The 18464-nt window shown below is 37.6% G+C and overlaps 1 protein-coding gene across 1 annotated transcript; it reads right to left on the bottom strand.

The window, feature by feature from the left end:
• Positions 1-121: 121 nt before the first annotated feature.
• On the bottom strand, positions 122-4284 carry LOC143896364 (uncharacterized). Its single transcript, XM_077404202.1, has 2 exons — positions 4083-4284; positions 122-2966 (listed from the first exon to the last, which is right to left on the bottom strand). Exon 2 carries the CDS (start codon positions 2964-2966, stop codon positions 2739-2741), a length of 228 nt encoding a protein of 75 aa, XP_077260328.1. The 5' UTR covers positions 4083-4284; the 3' UTR covers positions 122-2738.
• Positions 4285-18464: the final 14180 nt, after the last annotated feature.

Raw genomic sequence — 18464 nt, forward strand, 5'->3', positions numbered from 1 at the left:
GCACGCGCCTGCAAGTAAAACGAAATCGGTTCTCGCACATCTCAATATTTTTTGCGTTATTTTCGATCGCAATCGCTCTTAGAATAGAGGAAAGTGAAACTTTATGTATAACACATATGTATTAATTTATACGAGTTGATTTATGTATTAACTACATTGCTATAAACTAACGCTATTATTTTGCCGCAAATATCGTGTAAATGTACAACATCGTTCTCTATATAGATATTAAATTTCTTTACGGATGAAGATCGTAATCGTTATAATTTATCATTATGTCGGCAGAAGTTATTTATGATCCATATTTTTACTAGCAATCTCCGTTTATATTCCTTTCTTTTTTATTTCGATGCAATTTCCGTTCTTAAATTCTCGTCTCGTCATGACCGACGGCATGATCATTTCAACTCATTCACGAACTTTCTCCGCGTTCTCGCTTTCACCGATCCAAGAGAATTCGTTTTGGCGACATATCGCGTGGCAAGTTTGTTTTTTACCACTCACCAGAAGAATCTTTTTAACTATTTTCTTCTTTTCTCTTCGAGAGAGAACCATTTTATATAATTTTAATATCTTATAAATTTTATTTCAAACTAATGTTTCTAAAATCTAGGTGGATAGCAGAGACGTTTCTTCTTTTCCACATTTTCAAGCAAAAAGTACAATAGAATGCGATACAATTAGTTGTCTGTCTGCGTTCTTCTTTTGTCTTTTTATTTATTGCCAGTTATTGCGTTACTTGTGAAATATGGATTGCCTGTCTGCCGGAACTGACTAATAGCTCTTCGTGCCGCAGCCCGCTGGAGACAATAAATATTCAAAATTTTACAAACAAAATTACTCACAAATCTGACCATTTCTTTTTGGCCATTCGGTAGCAAAATCTTTAAGAAAAGATTGAATATTGTTATTATAATCGGACGACAAAATTTTTATTATGTGTACATATGTACATGTCATATAAAACAGAGGGGTAAAAGTATATATATTTTCTACTATTAATTCATTTACAATTATTCTCAGTGGTTTGTACCGACGCGTTTTTTGGCTTTAATCGCCAGAACTATTTGTTTAAACTATCAGGAACTCTAGAACTATTGAAAAGGAAGTCAGAACTCTCTCTCTCTCTCTCTCAATTGTTTGTGAGTTTCCGCAAAATAAGACGCTGGTTTCATATATACATCTCAAATAAAGATATTAAATCTTTAGTATTTGTTCTAATGTCTTTGCTCAAATTGTCAAAAACAATACTTATCATGGTGATCGATAATACGCAATGTTGAAGTTTCAAATAAATATAATCCATTTTGTTAAATTAATTCTTTTACAGTTTGTTCCTAGAGTTTAAAACATTATTTATCTCTGGATCATTCAATTACACAATCGTCTTAATACGTTATAATACTTCAGAATTAGCCACAATTGTTTTACGTTTAATCATAATTATTAGCTTCAGCCCCTTGTAGATTATTTTGTCCTTATATACGGTACATACGTATATGTATACATATATGTACATATACATATAGCGAGTGTTGCTCGCGCTGACAAGATTGAGCATAGCGTAGCTAATGTCGCATGAATTCACGTGGTAGAGGTAGATTACAGACACGCCTTCCGTCGTCTATCGCGCGATAGCAACGTCGTAATCGTCACCGTTGTCATAATTGCCTAATTAAACGATCTATCCTATTCTTTCACGATTTATATTACGCACACGTTGACTAGTAATACACAGTTTGGCATCGTTAATCGTATTTCCATCTATGATTGCATTAATCAGTGGCGTAGAAACGCGGCGCACTCGTTTTCGTTAACTCGCATTATTCGCTATTATTATTATGACGCACATAACCATTTATAAATGTCGATAGAATCTTTTTTTTTTTCGAAGAGAAAACGATCGCTACATTTTGTAAAAATTTTATCTCGAAAGCATTTAATGTGTCTGCCTCGCGGTGCGTGTATACATTCGCTGTTATTACATAATTTTATTTTATTTTTACTCGAAAATGTCGTATATATCGAAATAATGTTTGATTTGTTAACACAATTTTCACTTGAGCGTTAATGAGGACACGCGCGTACTTTATATCTTATATTCGACTTTAAGAATCGCTTGTTTGGAATTTTCCAAGGACACGTATATAACGATACTTGCTTTATGTATGTATAAACTTATGAAAGCGATCGTCTCTCGGAACTATTAAATTCCCCTCATGTGGATCTAAAAATAGTGCGCTCGACATCGAACTATAATACACACAGCCACGTTAACCGCGTCAAAACTGCGCTCTTACATCCTATTCTCGACGTCGTCGCATATAGCGATCTCATTGTCGGTACGTCAAAAAAATACCCACTGGTACTTGAATATACGTATAACTTGATAATAACATCCACCTACAAATGGCAAGTGACGCAAGTGTCAATTTACTATTTACTATTTACTATTTACTATTTAACTCTAAATAAATATTAATTTTTTAGCGATAATTCATCGCCATCGCAAGATCATTAATCACTGTTTTCTAATGTGTGTTTGTAGCAATAATTAATTTTTTACATTTTCATGAAAAATTTCGCCTACTTGTACGTAGGTTCATATTCAAACGGTACTACTATGTTGCGACTCGCGAATTCTACGCCACACTACGCGAAAGCGATTTGATACTGGCTGGGGACTTTGGTATAGGAATGGACGAGAGGTTTCCACTCGCGTCCGATCGATCCGCCGATCAATGAGTAACGTAGACTAGATCGCTACCGCGAAAGATCGTCTCGATCACGGACTTTCGGTTGAATTCGCCACCCCGGGACTCCATCGCGGCCACTAGTCGCTGATATCGGTTCCAGGCGGTCACCGACGCCACTTCCTTTTCCGGCCGGTCCTTAATCTTCTCGTCGCCGCCGCTGGTGACCGCAGCCTCGGAAGTCTGACACACAGCCTCCGCATCCGGTATCATCTACGAAGTTGCGATCGAATGATTCGACATTGTCATTGGAATTCTCCATGATCGACGGCGCAGGAAATTGTCGCGCGCATTGTTTTATCAAGAGACACGGTAGATTTTGACACCCGAGATTTTGAGAGCTCAATAACGAGTGATTATAATTACGGAAAATTCCCAAAGGTGCTTGCAGGATTTTTATTATATTTTTTTTATGATTTTTTTATCTATCACACGTGTAAAATGCAACGTAAATTTCTAAGACATCAAATAAGAAATGATATATGCTATTACCGACAAATTAAAATCAGATAGTTTCAAATAGAATTATCAAGGAATGCTGCAGTTTTATCTTCTCTTGACTTTGTATTTATTTCAACGGCATCCGTTCCGTTTTGATTGTATCGGATTGGCCGGCGCCGGCAATCGAGCGGAAGGAACTCCTAGAAGGTTTATACGAAACGAGCGTGACCAATGTTTGCTGAATGCATCGTAGACGCGTGTAACGCTACCCTAAACCCCGAGTCTGAAATCAATACTCGAACGGCATTACACTGTTACTAAGGATGCCCATCCCCATCCCCATCCCCATTGCCAGATTTTGCGTGCGTCACCCCTGCGCGACTTTAACCAACTTGGAGTTCAACGACCAACGCGAGCCCGTGCCAATTGCCGCGCGATATCACGGTACCGCAATCATTATTTTTTCATTATTATTTACTTAACTTTTAATTATCGATATCGACAGCTTATTTGGCTTTCGAACGGTCAATTACAACCATTTACGACAATTAATTTCATAAATAATTAGGCAACGGTAATACACGCGATTGTTACTATTAATAAACAAATATGATTAATATGAATTATAACAAGATGATAATTACTAAAACTACTCCCTTGGTTTATTCACGTGTAAAATTCACGCGAATAGCAAAATCACTTTATACGTTTCATCTAAACCTAATATCTCGATGATCGCAATCGACAATGCAGAAGAGATCCATTATCCGTTATTACTAAACCCGTTATCTAATTATCGTCCCGTTAGTTAATTAACAGAGAATCAAATATTCGCTTTGCGTGCCTTCGACTTCGCGTTCGGACCTCTAATCATTTCTCGCTGCTCACCTTCGCGTGGTTTGGTTTCCGCCGGTTCTCGCGCGACCTCGCGATCCAAGGGTCAAGGTTGCCCTACTGCTCCGCAGCCTGAATTTCCGTTCTTCTGGAAAAAATTAGATCGGAACCGGATTTATCTAGCGAGGCGCGTAGACCAGACCTGCGTGCGGTCCAACGGTAACTGAGGAAGCTCGACCAATGCGTCGACCATCAGCTGGATCTCCGCGATGACTTTTCCCCCCTCTGATGGTGCCCAGAACCTACATGTGGCTACCATATGGGAGGGGAACGGACGGAGGGGGTGCCGTTGAGAAACAATGCCGGATACGTGGAGGGATCACCTCGTTCTCTCACCCCTCTAGTCTCACCCTAGACGAGACGAGGCTGGGGTTCGTTTCCGGTTTTCCGTTTGCCACTCGCGCGTGTCGCGGATTTTTTTCAGCGACGCCTCAAATCCGACAAGTGATGAGATTGATTCCAATCGATACACACGCGACGCGAGTTTACGTTTTACGAGCCGTTTTATGCGCGTTTACTGGTTACCTGGTTAACTGGTGTTATAATTACGAAGCTCTTCGCGTTTCAGTGAAGAGGTACTCGATTGTGTAACTATTCATTCTACATTGAGCCTCACGACAGTTTCCCGTAATTGTAAATGAACAAATTAATTAATGACTATCTACTTTTAACAAATGGTCTTTATTCTTCTTACATAAAATTTTTAAATTAATCAGTTTTAACTTGTTTTAATTTCTTAATTAATAAAACAAACGACAAAAAAGTATTATTATTCTTTTTATGTGATATATTAATTTGTGTATATATATATATATATATATATATATATATATCTTTATGGTTTGACACATACTAGGACCAACTATAAGTAACATATACATAAGTATACATTGATATACGTCAACATCTTAATGAACATTTTGTTATTATTTTTCATATGTATAAGCTATAAACAAAGATATATCAAAATTTAGTCCTTTTTTATGCTTTGTTATTTATCGGTACCACTAAAAAATGCATTAAAAACTGATTATACATGATATACATAACTCAAAATGCAGTATACATAGTTTTGTGATACTCATATACATTGTATTTCGTAATTAATTGTGGTTTGTATACATTATATTAAACATTACATCAAAAAAAGAAAGTTTCTTTTGTATGGTAATTTAATGGGACCGTAAAAATTCTAGTTTACTTCTTTAAACTGTGGATACGTAACGTAAATAAATTACAAGTGAATTGCATTCCAAGATTTCCCTATGTGCTAAAGATATTCTTAAAATTATTTGTAAAATTCTACAATTCTTCTAAAAATTGTACAAGAAGAAAGTCGTCAAATGTATATTAGGATATTTGAAGAGCTTGTTGTTATAATGGGCTAACCCAAAGTTTGTGAAAACGGAGAAAATGAACTCTAAAGATACATTAAGAAGATAGACTAGATGATAGCATATATTCTAATAGGTACCGGTTATTGGTACACTACAAATCCAAGTGTGTTATTTTTTCTGTCTAAAAATGACATATTAGACAGAAGTTCCTCTTTTATGTGTTTCTTTACATATTAAATTACGTCATTTAATACATTTAATCGTGTTGGATTAATTTTTTGTTTCGTATTTAGATGTATTTTTGACATATAATTTTAGACATAGTATTTGTAGTTATTAGATATGGAGATTAAAATAACACAATGCTCATATATTTATTGTTTTAATATATTTATGAATCCTCTTGTTTCCAAGCATAGATATAAACATTTGAAACGTTGTCTTCGATAATATTTAATTAGCCTATGAGGAGCTGGTGAATGTTTTAATTTACATAATAAAAATAATATGCCAATAAAACTTATAAATTTTGTTAAAAATTATTTAAAAATAACAGTGTAATCTGCCGGTTCTGCTTTTTGTCGTTACATCGAAGATATCGGACCCCATATTTGACGTTACGTTGATTGATAAAAATGCTTTACTTTTTTATACATGCTATACAAATATATATTTGTAAATCCTAGAGCTTCTGCAAAGGTATAGAATATATAAAAAAAAGCAAAACATTTTCATCAATCACATAATATCAAATATAGGATCCGACTTCTTTGATGTAACGACGAAAAGCAGATTCGGCAGATTAAACTATGGTTATTAGATAATTTTTAATAAAATGTATAAGATTCATTGGTATATCATTTTTATTATGTAAATTAAATTACAACATCCATCAGCTCTTTGTAGGCTAATTAAATATTATCGAAGACAACGTTTCAAATGATTATTTACGCTAAGAAGATAGAATTCACAAATATAATAAAACAATGAACAAGTAATCATTGTATTATTTTAATCTCCATATCTGAATACTACAAATACTACGTTTAAAAGTATATGTGAGAATACATCATAAATACGGATGTAAGAAATTAATTCAAAATTTTCCATCAACGGCGTAACGTCATATATGGGGTCCAATTTCTTCGATGTAATGACAAAAATCAGGACCGGCCAATTAAACTATTACTATTATTAAATCTTGCCAAGATTTATGCGGTTCACATACATGAGCATACAGTTCTCATTATATAAATTAAAGAGTTTATCCTTTGGTCGTAGGCTAGTTAAAAATTTGAAGATAAGATTTTAAAAATTTGCACGAAAAATGTTGACTCCGCAAATTCTTAACTAGCCTACGGACAGTCAATGAACGCTTCAGTTTATATAATGAGAACGATACGTTCATGAGACGCATAAATCTTGGTCAAATTTAATAAAAATAATAATTCAATTAGTCGGTCCTGATTTTTGTCACTACATCGAAGAAATTGGATCCTATATATGACGTTATGTCGTTGATGAAAATTTTTGAATTAGTTTCTTACATCCGTATTTATGATATATTCTCACATATACATTTAGACATAGTATTTGTACTATTCAGATATGGAGATTAAAATAATACAATGCTTATATGTTCATTGTTTTATTATATTTGTGAATTCTAGCTTCCAAGCATAGATAAATCATTTGAAACGTTGTATTCGATAACATTTAATTAGCCTATGAGAAGCTGATGAATGCTTTAATTTACATATAAAAAATAATATGCCAATAAAACTTATAAATTTTGTTAAAAATCATTTAAAAATAATAGTGTAATTTGCCGGTTCTGCTTTTTATCGTTACATCGAAGATATCGGACCCCACATTTAACGTTACGTGATTGATAAAAATGCTTTGCTTTTTAATATATGCTATACAAATATATATTTGTGAATCCTAGCTTCTGCAAAGGTATAGCATATATAAAAAAAAGCAAAACATTTTCATCAATCACATAATATCAACTATAGTATCCGATTTCTTGGATGTAACGACGAAAAGCAGATTCAGCAGATTAAACTATGTGGTTATTAGATAATTTTTAATAAAATGTATAAGTTTCATTGGCATATCATTTTTATTATGTAAATTAAAGCATTCATTAGCTTCGTAGGCTAATTAAATATTATTGAAGTTAACGATTCAAATGATTATCTACGCTTGGAAGTTAGAATTCACAAATATAATAAAACAATGAACATATAAGCGCATTGTATTATTTTAATCTCCATATCTGAATAGTACAAATACTATGTCTAAAAGTATATGTGAGAATACATCATAAATACGGATGTAAGAAATTAATTCAAAATTTTCCATCAACGACGTAACGTCATATATGGGGTCCGATTTCTTCGATGTAATGACAAAAATCAGGACCGGCCAATTAAATTATTGCTTTTATTAAATTTGACCGAGATTTATGCGTCTCATGAACGAATCGTTCTCATTATATGAATTGAAGCGTTCATTGTCTATTCGTAGGCTAGTTAAAAATTTGCAGTCAACATTTTTCATGTAAATTTTTAAAATCTTATCTTCAAATTTTTAACTAGCCTACCACCGGATAATGAACTCTTTAATTTATATAATGAAAACAATATGCTCATATGTGTAAACCACATAAATCTTGGCAAGATTTAAAATAGTAATAGTTTAATTGCCCGGTACTGATTTTTGTTATTCGGAGAAATTGGACCCCATATATGACGTTACGTCGTTGATGGAAATTTTTGAATTAATATTCTTGCTTTCGTATTTATGATATATTCTGACATATACTTTTAGACAAAGTATATGTAGTATTTTTAGATATGGAAATTGAAATAATACAATTCTCATATATTCATTATTTTATTATATTTGTAAATTCTAGCTTCCAAGCGCGTAGATAATTCTTTGAAACATTGGGCGCGTTCAGCAGACACAACTGTTGAGTTTGTCTTATTGGTCACGTTCAGCAAACCAAGCCGCTGAGTAGCAGTCGAACGTGATTGGCTCTTACTTTTAGAACCAACCAATCAACACTTTGCGTTGATTAGTTGGTTCTAAAAGTAAGAGCCAATCACGTTCGACTGCTACTGAGCGGCTTGGTCTGCCGAACGCGTCTAATGTTCTCTCTCTTTCTCTGTTAAATTAGGCGGTCCTACTATTTACCATTGCACCGATATAATCAGTTCTCGCATGTAATGATACATCTTAAAGTAAAAGTTTTGATTTATCTGTAGTCTTTTAATATTTCGCGGACAAACATTTTTACGTGTGAATCTCTAAATAATGCACCAAATAAAATATTGCCAGTAATTGACAATACAGATGAAATCAATCAACAAATAGTTTAATTGGGCGATCCTACTATTTACAAATTGCAATGAGGAAAGTTCTTAAATGTAATGATGACACTGAGAAAAAAATTTTCTGCATTTTAATAAATATTAGTTTGCCTACAACTGTTACTCTATTTATTAAAATAAAAAAATTTTTCCTTTTTATTTTAGTATGCTTTTCTCTCAGTAAATACACGTGTACTAATGTAAAAAAGGAAAATTTTCTTTATTTTAGTAAATGGGGTCACAATTGTATGCAAACCAATATTTACTAAAATGCAGAACATTTCTTTTCTCACAATCAGTGTATGTCGTACAGTAAAGGTTTGATTTGGCTGTAATCTGTCAGTATTTCGTGGGCCAACATTTTCGTGTGTTAATTCCTAAATAATGCACCGAGTAGAATATTGCAAGTTCTCAAATAATAACCAAACGTATTGATGAAATTAATTAAGAAATAGTTAAACTGGGCGGTCCTGCTATTTACCATTGCACCGAAGAAATCGGTCCTCGCATGTAACAATACGTCCTAGAGTAAAAGTTTTGATTTGGCTGCAGTTTGCCCGTATTTCGTGGGCCAACATCTTCGTGTGTTAATCCTTAAATAATGCACCGAGTAGAATATTGCAAGTTTTCAAATAATAACCGAACGTATAGATGAAATTAATTAAGAAATAGTTAAACTAGGCGGTTCTGCTATTTACCATTGCACCGAAAAAATCGGTCCTCGTATGTAACAATACGTCCTAGAGTAAAAATTTTTATTTGGCTGTAGTTTGCCCGTATTTCGTGGGCCAACATTTTCGTGTGTTATTCCTTAAATAATGCACCGAGTAGATAATTGCAAGTTCTCAAATAATAACCGAACGTACAGATGAAATTAATTAAGAAATAGTTAAACTAGGCGGTCCTGTTTATCATTTTACCGAGGAAATCCGTCCTCGTATGTAACGATACGTCGTAGATTTGGCTGTAAGTTTTTGGTATTTCGCGGTGCATCGCGAAATATAAAAAACTTACAGAGCCAAATCAAAATTTATACTCTACGATCTATCGTTACATGCGAGGACCGATTTCCTCGGTGCAATGATAAATAGCAGGACCGCGCAGTTTAAACATTTCCTAATTAATTTTATCTGTATGTTCGGTTACTTACAATATTTTACTCGGTGCATTATTTAAAGATTGAAACCGAATAAGTAACATTTACTATACCAATCAATAACTAACCTAATTAAGACTTTAATCGACTATACTGGCAACGATTATAATTGTCGTGTCACCTCGTTTCGACCATGGATTCTGCTCCTTCTAAAATTGATGCAATTGAGATGCTTATATTATAAGCATCCTATCTGAATAAATAAATTTAGGATGCTTATAATATATGCATCTAAATTACGTCTATTTTACAAGATCCAGAATTCATAGTCGAAACGGGGTGACGATTTGTCATGACGATTATAATCGTTGCCACGATTATGATCATTGCCATAGTATAGTCGATTAAAGTCTTAATAATTTAAGGATTAACTCGCGAAAATGTTGCATCGCGAAATATCAAGAACTTAGCCAGCCAAATCAAAATTTTTACTCTATATACGACGTATCGTTACATACAAGGACCAATTTCCTCGGTGCAATGGTAAATAGCAGGACCGCCCAGTTTAAATATTTTCTAAATATTTTCTAATTAATTTTATCTGCACGTACGGTTACTTGCAATATTTTATTCGGTGCATTATTTAAGGATTAACTCGCGAAATTATTGCACCGCGAAATACCAAAAATTAACAGCCAAATCAAAATTGTACTCTACGACGTATCGTTACATGTGAGGACTGATTTCCTCGGTGCAATGGTAAATAGCAGGACCGCCCAGTTTAAATATTTCCCATTAATTTCATCTGTACGTACGGTTACTTACTTGCAATATTCTACTCGGTGCATTATTTAAGGTTTAACTCGCGACAATGTTGCACTGCAAAATACCAAAAACTTACAGCCAAATCAAAATGTACACTCTACGACGTATGTAACGATACGTCCTAGAATAAGTTTTGATTTGGCTGTAATCTGTCGGTATTTTGTGGGCCAACATCGTGTGTTAATCCTTAAATAATGCACTGAGTAGAATATTGCAAGTTCTCAAATAATAACCGAACGTATAGATGAAATTAATTAAAAAATAGTTAAACTGGGCGGTCCTGCTATTTATCATTGCACCGATAAATACGCTCCTCGCATGTAACGATACGTCGTGTAACGATACGAGTATAACTTTTGATTTGGCTGTAATCTCTTGGTATCTCGCAGTCCATCATTTTCGCTTTTTAATCCCTAAATTATGTGTTGTATAAAATATTGCTTATGCGAAGTATACGTAAAATTTGTCGAAGAATAATTTAATTGGTCGGTCCTGCTATTATCCATTATATCGTGGAAATTGGTCCTCGCATGTGACGATACGTCTAGTAAAAGTTTTTTTTCAGTTATAATTTTTACTTATGTTTTCATTATTTTCGTGAGTTTTTTCTTAAATAATGCACTAAATATAATATTTGAAAATTTCAAGTAACCGAACATGAAATTATTCGAAAAGTATAACTGGTCTGAGTCCTGTTATTTGCTATTATATCAATGAAATCAGTGAAGAAAACTTTTTTCTGCAATGTATCATCGTAGAAGATTGTATGGAAATCAATTTCTTTACTGTAACAACAAAAAGTAGGACCTCGTAACATTTTAATTGTTTAGTTTATTTATTGATGTTAATTATTTAAATTCTAATTTTAATTAAATTGATTAATTTAAATTTATAATTACAACTTTATGAAGCAACGCAGTAACAATGATTTAATTATTTTTAACATAATTTTTAGTAAAAGATAGCGTTTTAGAAAGCACACTGTACATTTAGTAGCTTGATGTATATTTCTTTTTAAATAGTAAAATATTGGTAGATGTTCTTTATTATGAATAAATAATTCATTATGTGCTAAATATACATAAATAAGTATATAAACAGCTTGATTGGACTCTCTAAACATTATGGATTTTATATATAAAAAAGAATACGCTCGAAGAATGATGTTACAACTTAATTCAGTAAAATTGTTCAGATAAGAAGGTCCCAGTATTTTACATTGCATGTATCTAATTACCGGTACCGGTCCTTATAATTCACAATGGTTAGGAAAGAAACATGGTCCTACTTTGTTACGTTACATATCTTTGTATAAACTAGTACCGGGCCTGATAAGTTACCCTTCATATAGAAAATTACTGGGTCGGACCCAGCATGTGCCAAAAGTCCTGGTATGTGTTATTGCACCTCCGAAATGGTCCCGACATTATACAAACCATAAAGATATATATATATGTTGATATTGGTGACGCGTGATATACAACAGTTTTAGTGTTAGAACTCAATATATATTTTTCTGAAGAACGTTACATGTGCCGCGTGTGACCGGTACAGTAAGATGGCGAGAGACTAGTAGAGATGAGAACATCAGTATAGATGCGACACCGCGCTCCCTATTGTGTACAGAGAGCGCCCTCCATAATGCCGAATCCGCATGGCGAGTCGTATACGGGATTTTCGCCAACACTTCCCCTCGAATCGCATCGGTCGGATTCCGCCTATTTGATGGTCTTGAGTCCAATGGACTTCATGCAGGCTTCGTGCTTCCCTCTAGGCAGTCCCTTCGTGAGAATATCCGCCGTCATCTCGTCAGTGGATACATGTTGGATTTTGACCAAACCTCTGCTAACGGCGTCACGCACGAAGTGATGTCGAATGTCGATATGTTTCGACCGAGCGTGATAAACGGGGTTCATTGCCAACTTTAGAGCCCCGTTGTTGTCGTTCTTGATGGTGATTCCATCCAAAGTTATCCCGAGTTCTCCGAGTAGTCCTTCCATGTATAGAGCTTCTTTTGTTGCTTCAGAAAGAGCCATATACTCGGCCTCAGTTGTTGATAGAGCCACAGTGTGCTGTTTCTTTGATTCCCAGCTGATGGCTCCACCGCTCAATAGAAAGGTGTAACCAGTGTAGGATTTACGATCCATGTTGCAGTTACCCCAGTCAGCATCCGCGAACATCTCGGGAGGATTACTGAAAACAGAATAAACTAGACCAACATTATTAGTCCCTTTGAGGTATCGCAACACCCGCTTGGCTGCCCTCCAGTGAGTCTCCGTGTAACAGTTGTTGAATTGGCTAAGGCGACTGACAGCATGAGCTATATCGGGTCGTGTCGATGTCGCCAGATACATCAGTGCCCCAATGAGTTCTTGATAAGGAACCTCGGGTTGATGATAGTCCGTGCCGACCTCCTCCTTGATCAGCTTTACATCCGGATCCATTGGAGTGGACACCGGCTTACAGTCGAGCATGCCGAATCTTGCGAGAATGTCGTTAATATACCCTTTTTGTCTTATGGCAATCTCATTCTTCTCTCTTAAGAATTCCAAACCCAAGCAGTATTTGACGTCGCCCAGGTCTTTGATCTCAAAGTTAGCGCTGAGGTGATTCTTGATTTTCGCGATCTTCGCAGTATCGCGAGAAGCGATTATTATATCATCGACGTATACGATGATAAATGTTCCGTCCTCGATAGGTCCGATGAGAAATACACATGGATCGGCCTTCGATTGAACAGCTCCGAGTTGTTCAAGCTTTTCCTTCAGTGTATCGTGCCAGGTCCTACCTGACTGTCGAAGCCCGTACAACGCCTTAATTAATAGACAAACTGCGTTCGGCTTCTGAATGTCTTCCAACATCTTCTTCGCCGTTTCCTTGATGGAACTGTCCACGCTTCTGGAACGAATAATATGTTCCAAGATATCTTCTAGATATTCCGGTGCTTCCATGTAGATTGTCTCCTCAATTTCACCATTCAAATATGCCGTTGCTACGTCGAGCTGTTCGATCTTCATGTCTCTCTGTGCTGCTATGGCCAACACAGCTCGTATCGAGCTCATTCTTGCTACTGGAGCGAACGTCTCGTGATAATCGATCCCTGGTCTTTGAAAAAAAACCGCGTGCTACAACACGTGCCTTTCGTTTCTCGATAGATCCATCGGAGTTATATTTGTTACGCAGAACAAATCTGCTCCCAACTACTCGTTGATCCTTCGGACACTCTGTGATCTTCCATGCGTTGTTCTTGATCAGAGATATCACCTCTGCCGCCATCGCGTCCATCCATTCCGATGAGTTCACATCCAACATGGCTTGCGTTATTGGGATTTCGGCCACACACGCCACTTCCGCTTGTTCAAACGCTTCGTGGCTATATTCCTTTCGAGGTCTCCCGGGCCGCCCGGTTCTGATAAGGCGGGGACGACCTCTTCTACGGACTTGTGCGAGTCCCTCATTTCCACCCTCTGGCTCTTCTATTTCCTCTTCCCCTGGATCCGCTTCCCCTGGTTCTGGTTCATCTGATTCCGCTTCTTCTGGCTCCACAGCAATTTCCTCGATGTTCCTTTGCTCCACGTTATCATAACTGGAGGACAATTTGACGTCCACGCCGTCAATCGGGATCATGTCCGTGGATTGTGAATAGAAATCTTCGAAAGGTGTTTTAGCTCTTCCCAGATGGTTTTCCAGAAACTTTACGTCCCGAGTAATCTCGATTTTCTTGGATTCCGTTAGCCAGATTCGAAAACCTTTCGATTCCTCGGAATACCCGACGAATATTCCCTCCTTGGATCGAGGGTCAAGTTTTCCTCTCGTAGGAACTTTGTTTATACAGAATACTTTACATCCAAAACTCTTGAAGTAACTTACAGTCGGAGCCCTGCCTTTCCAGCCTTCGTGTGGGGTCCTTCCATTGAGCTTACTTGTTGGACAGCGATTCCTAATGTAATTCGCCGTGGATACAGCTTCAGCCCAGAATGATGGAGGTAGACCTGACTGGAGTAGAAGGCATCTCGTAGAGTCCACCAAAGTCCGATTTTTTCTTTCGGCAACCCCGTTTTGCTCTTCCTTGCGTCGAACTCTTCGACTATCTTGGTACGTAGATTTTCAGGTGTAGGAAGCTCGTCACGACTTTCGATTGCGACTCTGAAATTTTCAAAGCTTGACGGCAAACTATATAGCATCATTATGGCAAGTTGATCTGGATTTATAATTACGTCCATTTCTGACAACTTATCTACGGCATCGAAGAAATCATGTAGATGCTCGCGCACGTCGCCATCTTCGCACATCTTCTTCAGGATGAGAGTCTTCAATAGTGTGGCCTTTCGGGCGGGTCCTTTTGATTGGAACGTGTTTTCCAGCTTTATCCACAACTCACGCGAAGTTTCGCAGTTTTTAATTAATTTCAACTGACTCGCTCCTATGGATAAAATTAAGTCCGACTTGGCCTTTTCGTCCATAGTGCGCCACTCTCGTACGTCGGCCGCGTTCTCGGGCTTCGCTATCTCGCCACTCACATAACCCCATGCATCATTCTTTATTAGCAGCGCGCGCATTTGTAGCTTCCACGTATCGTAGTTGTCGCGCCCGAGCGCCTCGATACGCACGACACTGTTCGCGGCCATAATCGCGTACCGACGATCTACTTTCTTTACGATATGCTACTATTATACCGACGCGCCCGATGCAAGATGGCCGATTAGCCTTTACGCGCACGATGACTTCCGTGTATGCACAACGCGAAGCCTTTTTCCTCTTCTCTTTCGCGATCGTGTCAATCACTTTGCCGTCTCTTCGCGATCGCGTCGATGTATTCGTTGTCCCTTTTGCGCTCGCGACGATGCACGTTTGCTGTCTCTTCGCGCTCGTAACGATGCACGCTTACTGTCTCTTCGCGCTCGCGACGATGCGTACACGCTGTTTTTTCGCGCTCGCGACGATGCACACACTGTCTCTTCACGATCGCGACAATGCACTTTCGCCGTTTCCTCGGGCTCGTACGATGCACCTTCGCCGTCTTTTCGCGCTCATGCGATGCACCTTCGCCGTCTTTTCGCGCTCATGCGATGCACCTTTACCGTCTTTTCGCGCCCACGTCGATGCTCGTTCGACGTTTCCTCGCGCTCGCACGGTGTAACTCGCCGTCTCTTCAGAAAACACTACGCACCGTATATCTCGTCTGGGCCCATAACCTGATATGGGTGACGCGTGATATACAACAGTTTTAGTGTTAGAACTCAATATATATTTTTCTGAAGAACGTTACATGTGCCGCGTGTGACCGGTACAGTAAGATGGCGAGAGACTAGTAGAGATGAGAACATCAGTATAGATGCGACACCGCGCTCCCTATTGTGTACAGAGAGCGCCCTCCATAATGCCGAATCCGCATGGCGAGTCGTATACGGGATTTTCGCCAACATATATGCATAATAATTTTTATATTTAGTGACGAATCTTCATCAAGATCCACGAGCCAGGATCTACGAGCCCTCGATTTAGAGACGAAAGGTGCTCAGCACGAGCCACGATCGTTTCTTCCGGGCAGCTGCCGCTATTTTTCGAAAATAAAGGTGCATGGGCCCCGCCGTCTGTCCGCGGACCCGCCACGTGTAAAGATCTTTATCTCATTCCGTCGGCTTTTTTCCAATTTTAATTAACCGTCTTGATTATTCGTCTCGACGCCGCGACGTAAGGAACGCGGTTTATTTGTCATGTCAACGTTACAATTCTTCACGATTACACAAAATTACAAAGCGACGCGAGTGCGATATAGCGACTTAGCCGAGGACTCGGCCCAATCTCCTCCACACGGTTAGTAGATTCTGCGTTAGCAGATGTATACTTCCGGCAGCTGTAAAAGTGGTGTTGTACCTCTTTTATAGGTGCACGCGCCCTCGACACGCACGCCGCGAGACAATGAACACAGATTGGCCATTAGATCCGCATCTGGCGGATTTCGTGGAAGATCAATTTTCTATACCGAGGTACCAATTCAACGCTCGATTCGATCAGACCAAATAAATTGAACGTTTATGTAATTTTTCCGCAATGTCTTTTTGCAGACCCAATAAGATATACAATCTTAAGAGTTGATTAAGTTTGTCATCCGTAGAATTCAACGCACAGTCTATTGAATACTCGTAGGTATCGTTTTCATCAGCAGATGGATGCACAAAATAACGACCGTTCATTATATGAATTTTTTAAATATCTTCCATCTTCTTGATGCACAGCATGCTGCTACCATCTGCGCAGTGGTATGCACGAACTTCTTTTTCCGCTACTTTAGTTTCTAAAACAATTTTTTGCACAGCTCGACCAAACTCTCCGAGTTGTCTCTCTCACAAATAAATTTTATCATACACATTCCATTAAATTCCATTGCGACGTTAGCTTGATTATGCGAGACGCATTATTAATAATTTCGTTTTCTCTTTGTTTAAAATTCTTCGTCTTTGGTTATCAACCGTATACAAATATAAATGTAAATCGAAACTTATTAATACTCTTACGTATAGATATCATGTCATATCGAAACGCATCGTGATATAATTTTCTTCTTCTTTTCTCCATTAAGAAATTCTAAAATTGGAGAGGTAAAATTTAGATAAGTTTTACAATTTTGCGTTTTACAAATACCGTGTGAATAATCCGTTTGAGTTTTCGGGTAAAGATGGCCTGGCGGGTTATATTACGCAATACGGGATCTATCGCATATCTGCATCTGCGTACGCTGATGGTCGCTCTGTACCGGTTCACGGACGGGGCAATTCAGCCAATTTACTTGATTTCCCCGTCGCTGCCACAATGGACATGGCCCCTATGGCCTACGGTATGGCCGTGCTCGCCACGGTGGCCCGGCGTCTTTCGTCTTCGACATGGGACTATGGGACCGCTGCGCCGCGCCGCGGAATGCAGACGTCTCGAATTAAATACGCGTCACTTAAGGCAAGCCTGTCTGCCCACCCGCGCCTATTATTGTCACAATTCGTTTTTGGCGTTGATATTCCCACAGCACCTCCATGTAGCAAGGAGATTAAGGCGACATTTGTTTTTCTAAGGTCGCCCGTATTCTCGAGTCGAGCGACAGATTAATTCCTTTTGATAAAGAAAGAGCTGAGATGTCACACATTCATAACTGTAATTTTTATTTATTTTTTAATAACATGATGATTATTTTTTATTCTATTTTTCTATTTATATTATTTAAATATATATATATATATATATATATATATATATGTATGTATGTATACACACACACAAATTAATATATCACATAAAAAGAATGATATAATACTTTTTTGCCGTTTGTTTATTAATTATGAAATTAAAACAAGTTAAAACTGATTAATTTAAAATTATACATCTATACAGTTTGGTTTTCACGCTCAAACCTTGTGATATGCATGTCGCTTATTTCTACAATTAAAAGGTGACTTCTAAAATATTTACGGCGTTATGTTGTGGGATTACAACAGTAAAATCGACACGTCGATTTTCTTCCAATATAATCAATATGATCCGCGGAATGCAACGTCAACGGCCGTCGCGCCCGAGCGCAATGTCCTCTCAACCCTTTTTTCGTATTCTCACCCCCGCAGCTGACGACGAGCTGACGGGATACCACCTGACGGTTACCACCCGGGACAGCTGTTCTCTCCCCTTCGCGAGGCTCGCGTACATCATTTCCTTCCTCCGTCGTCTCTCGCGCTGGCCCAATGCGTCCAAA

The sequence above is a fragment of the Temnothorax americanus genome, unplaced genomic scaffold (genome assembly GCF_048541705.1).
Source record: "Temnothorax americanus isolate GAGA-0224 unplaced genomic scaffold, ASM4854170v1 Scaffold18, whole genome shotgun sequence".
NCBI lineage: Eukaryota > Metazoa > Arthropoda > Insecta > Hymenoptera > Formicidae > Temnothorax > Temnothorax americanus.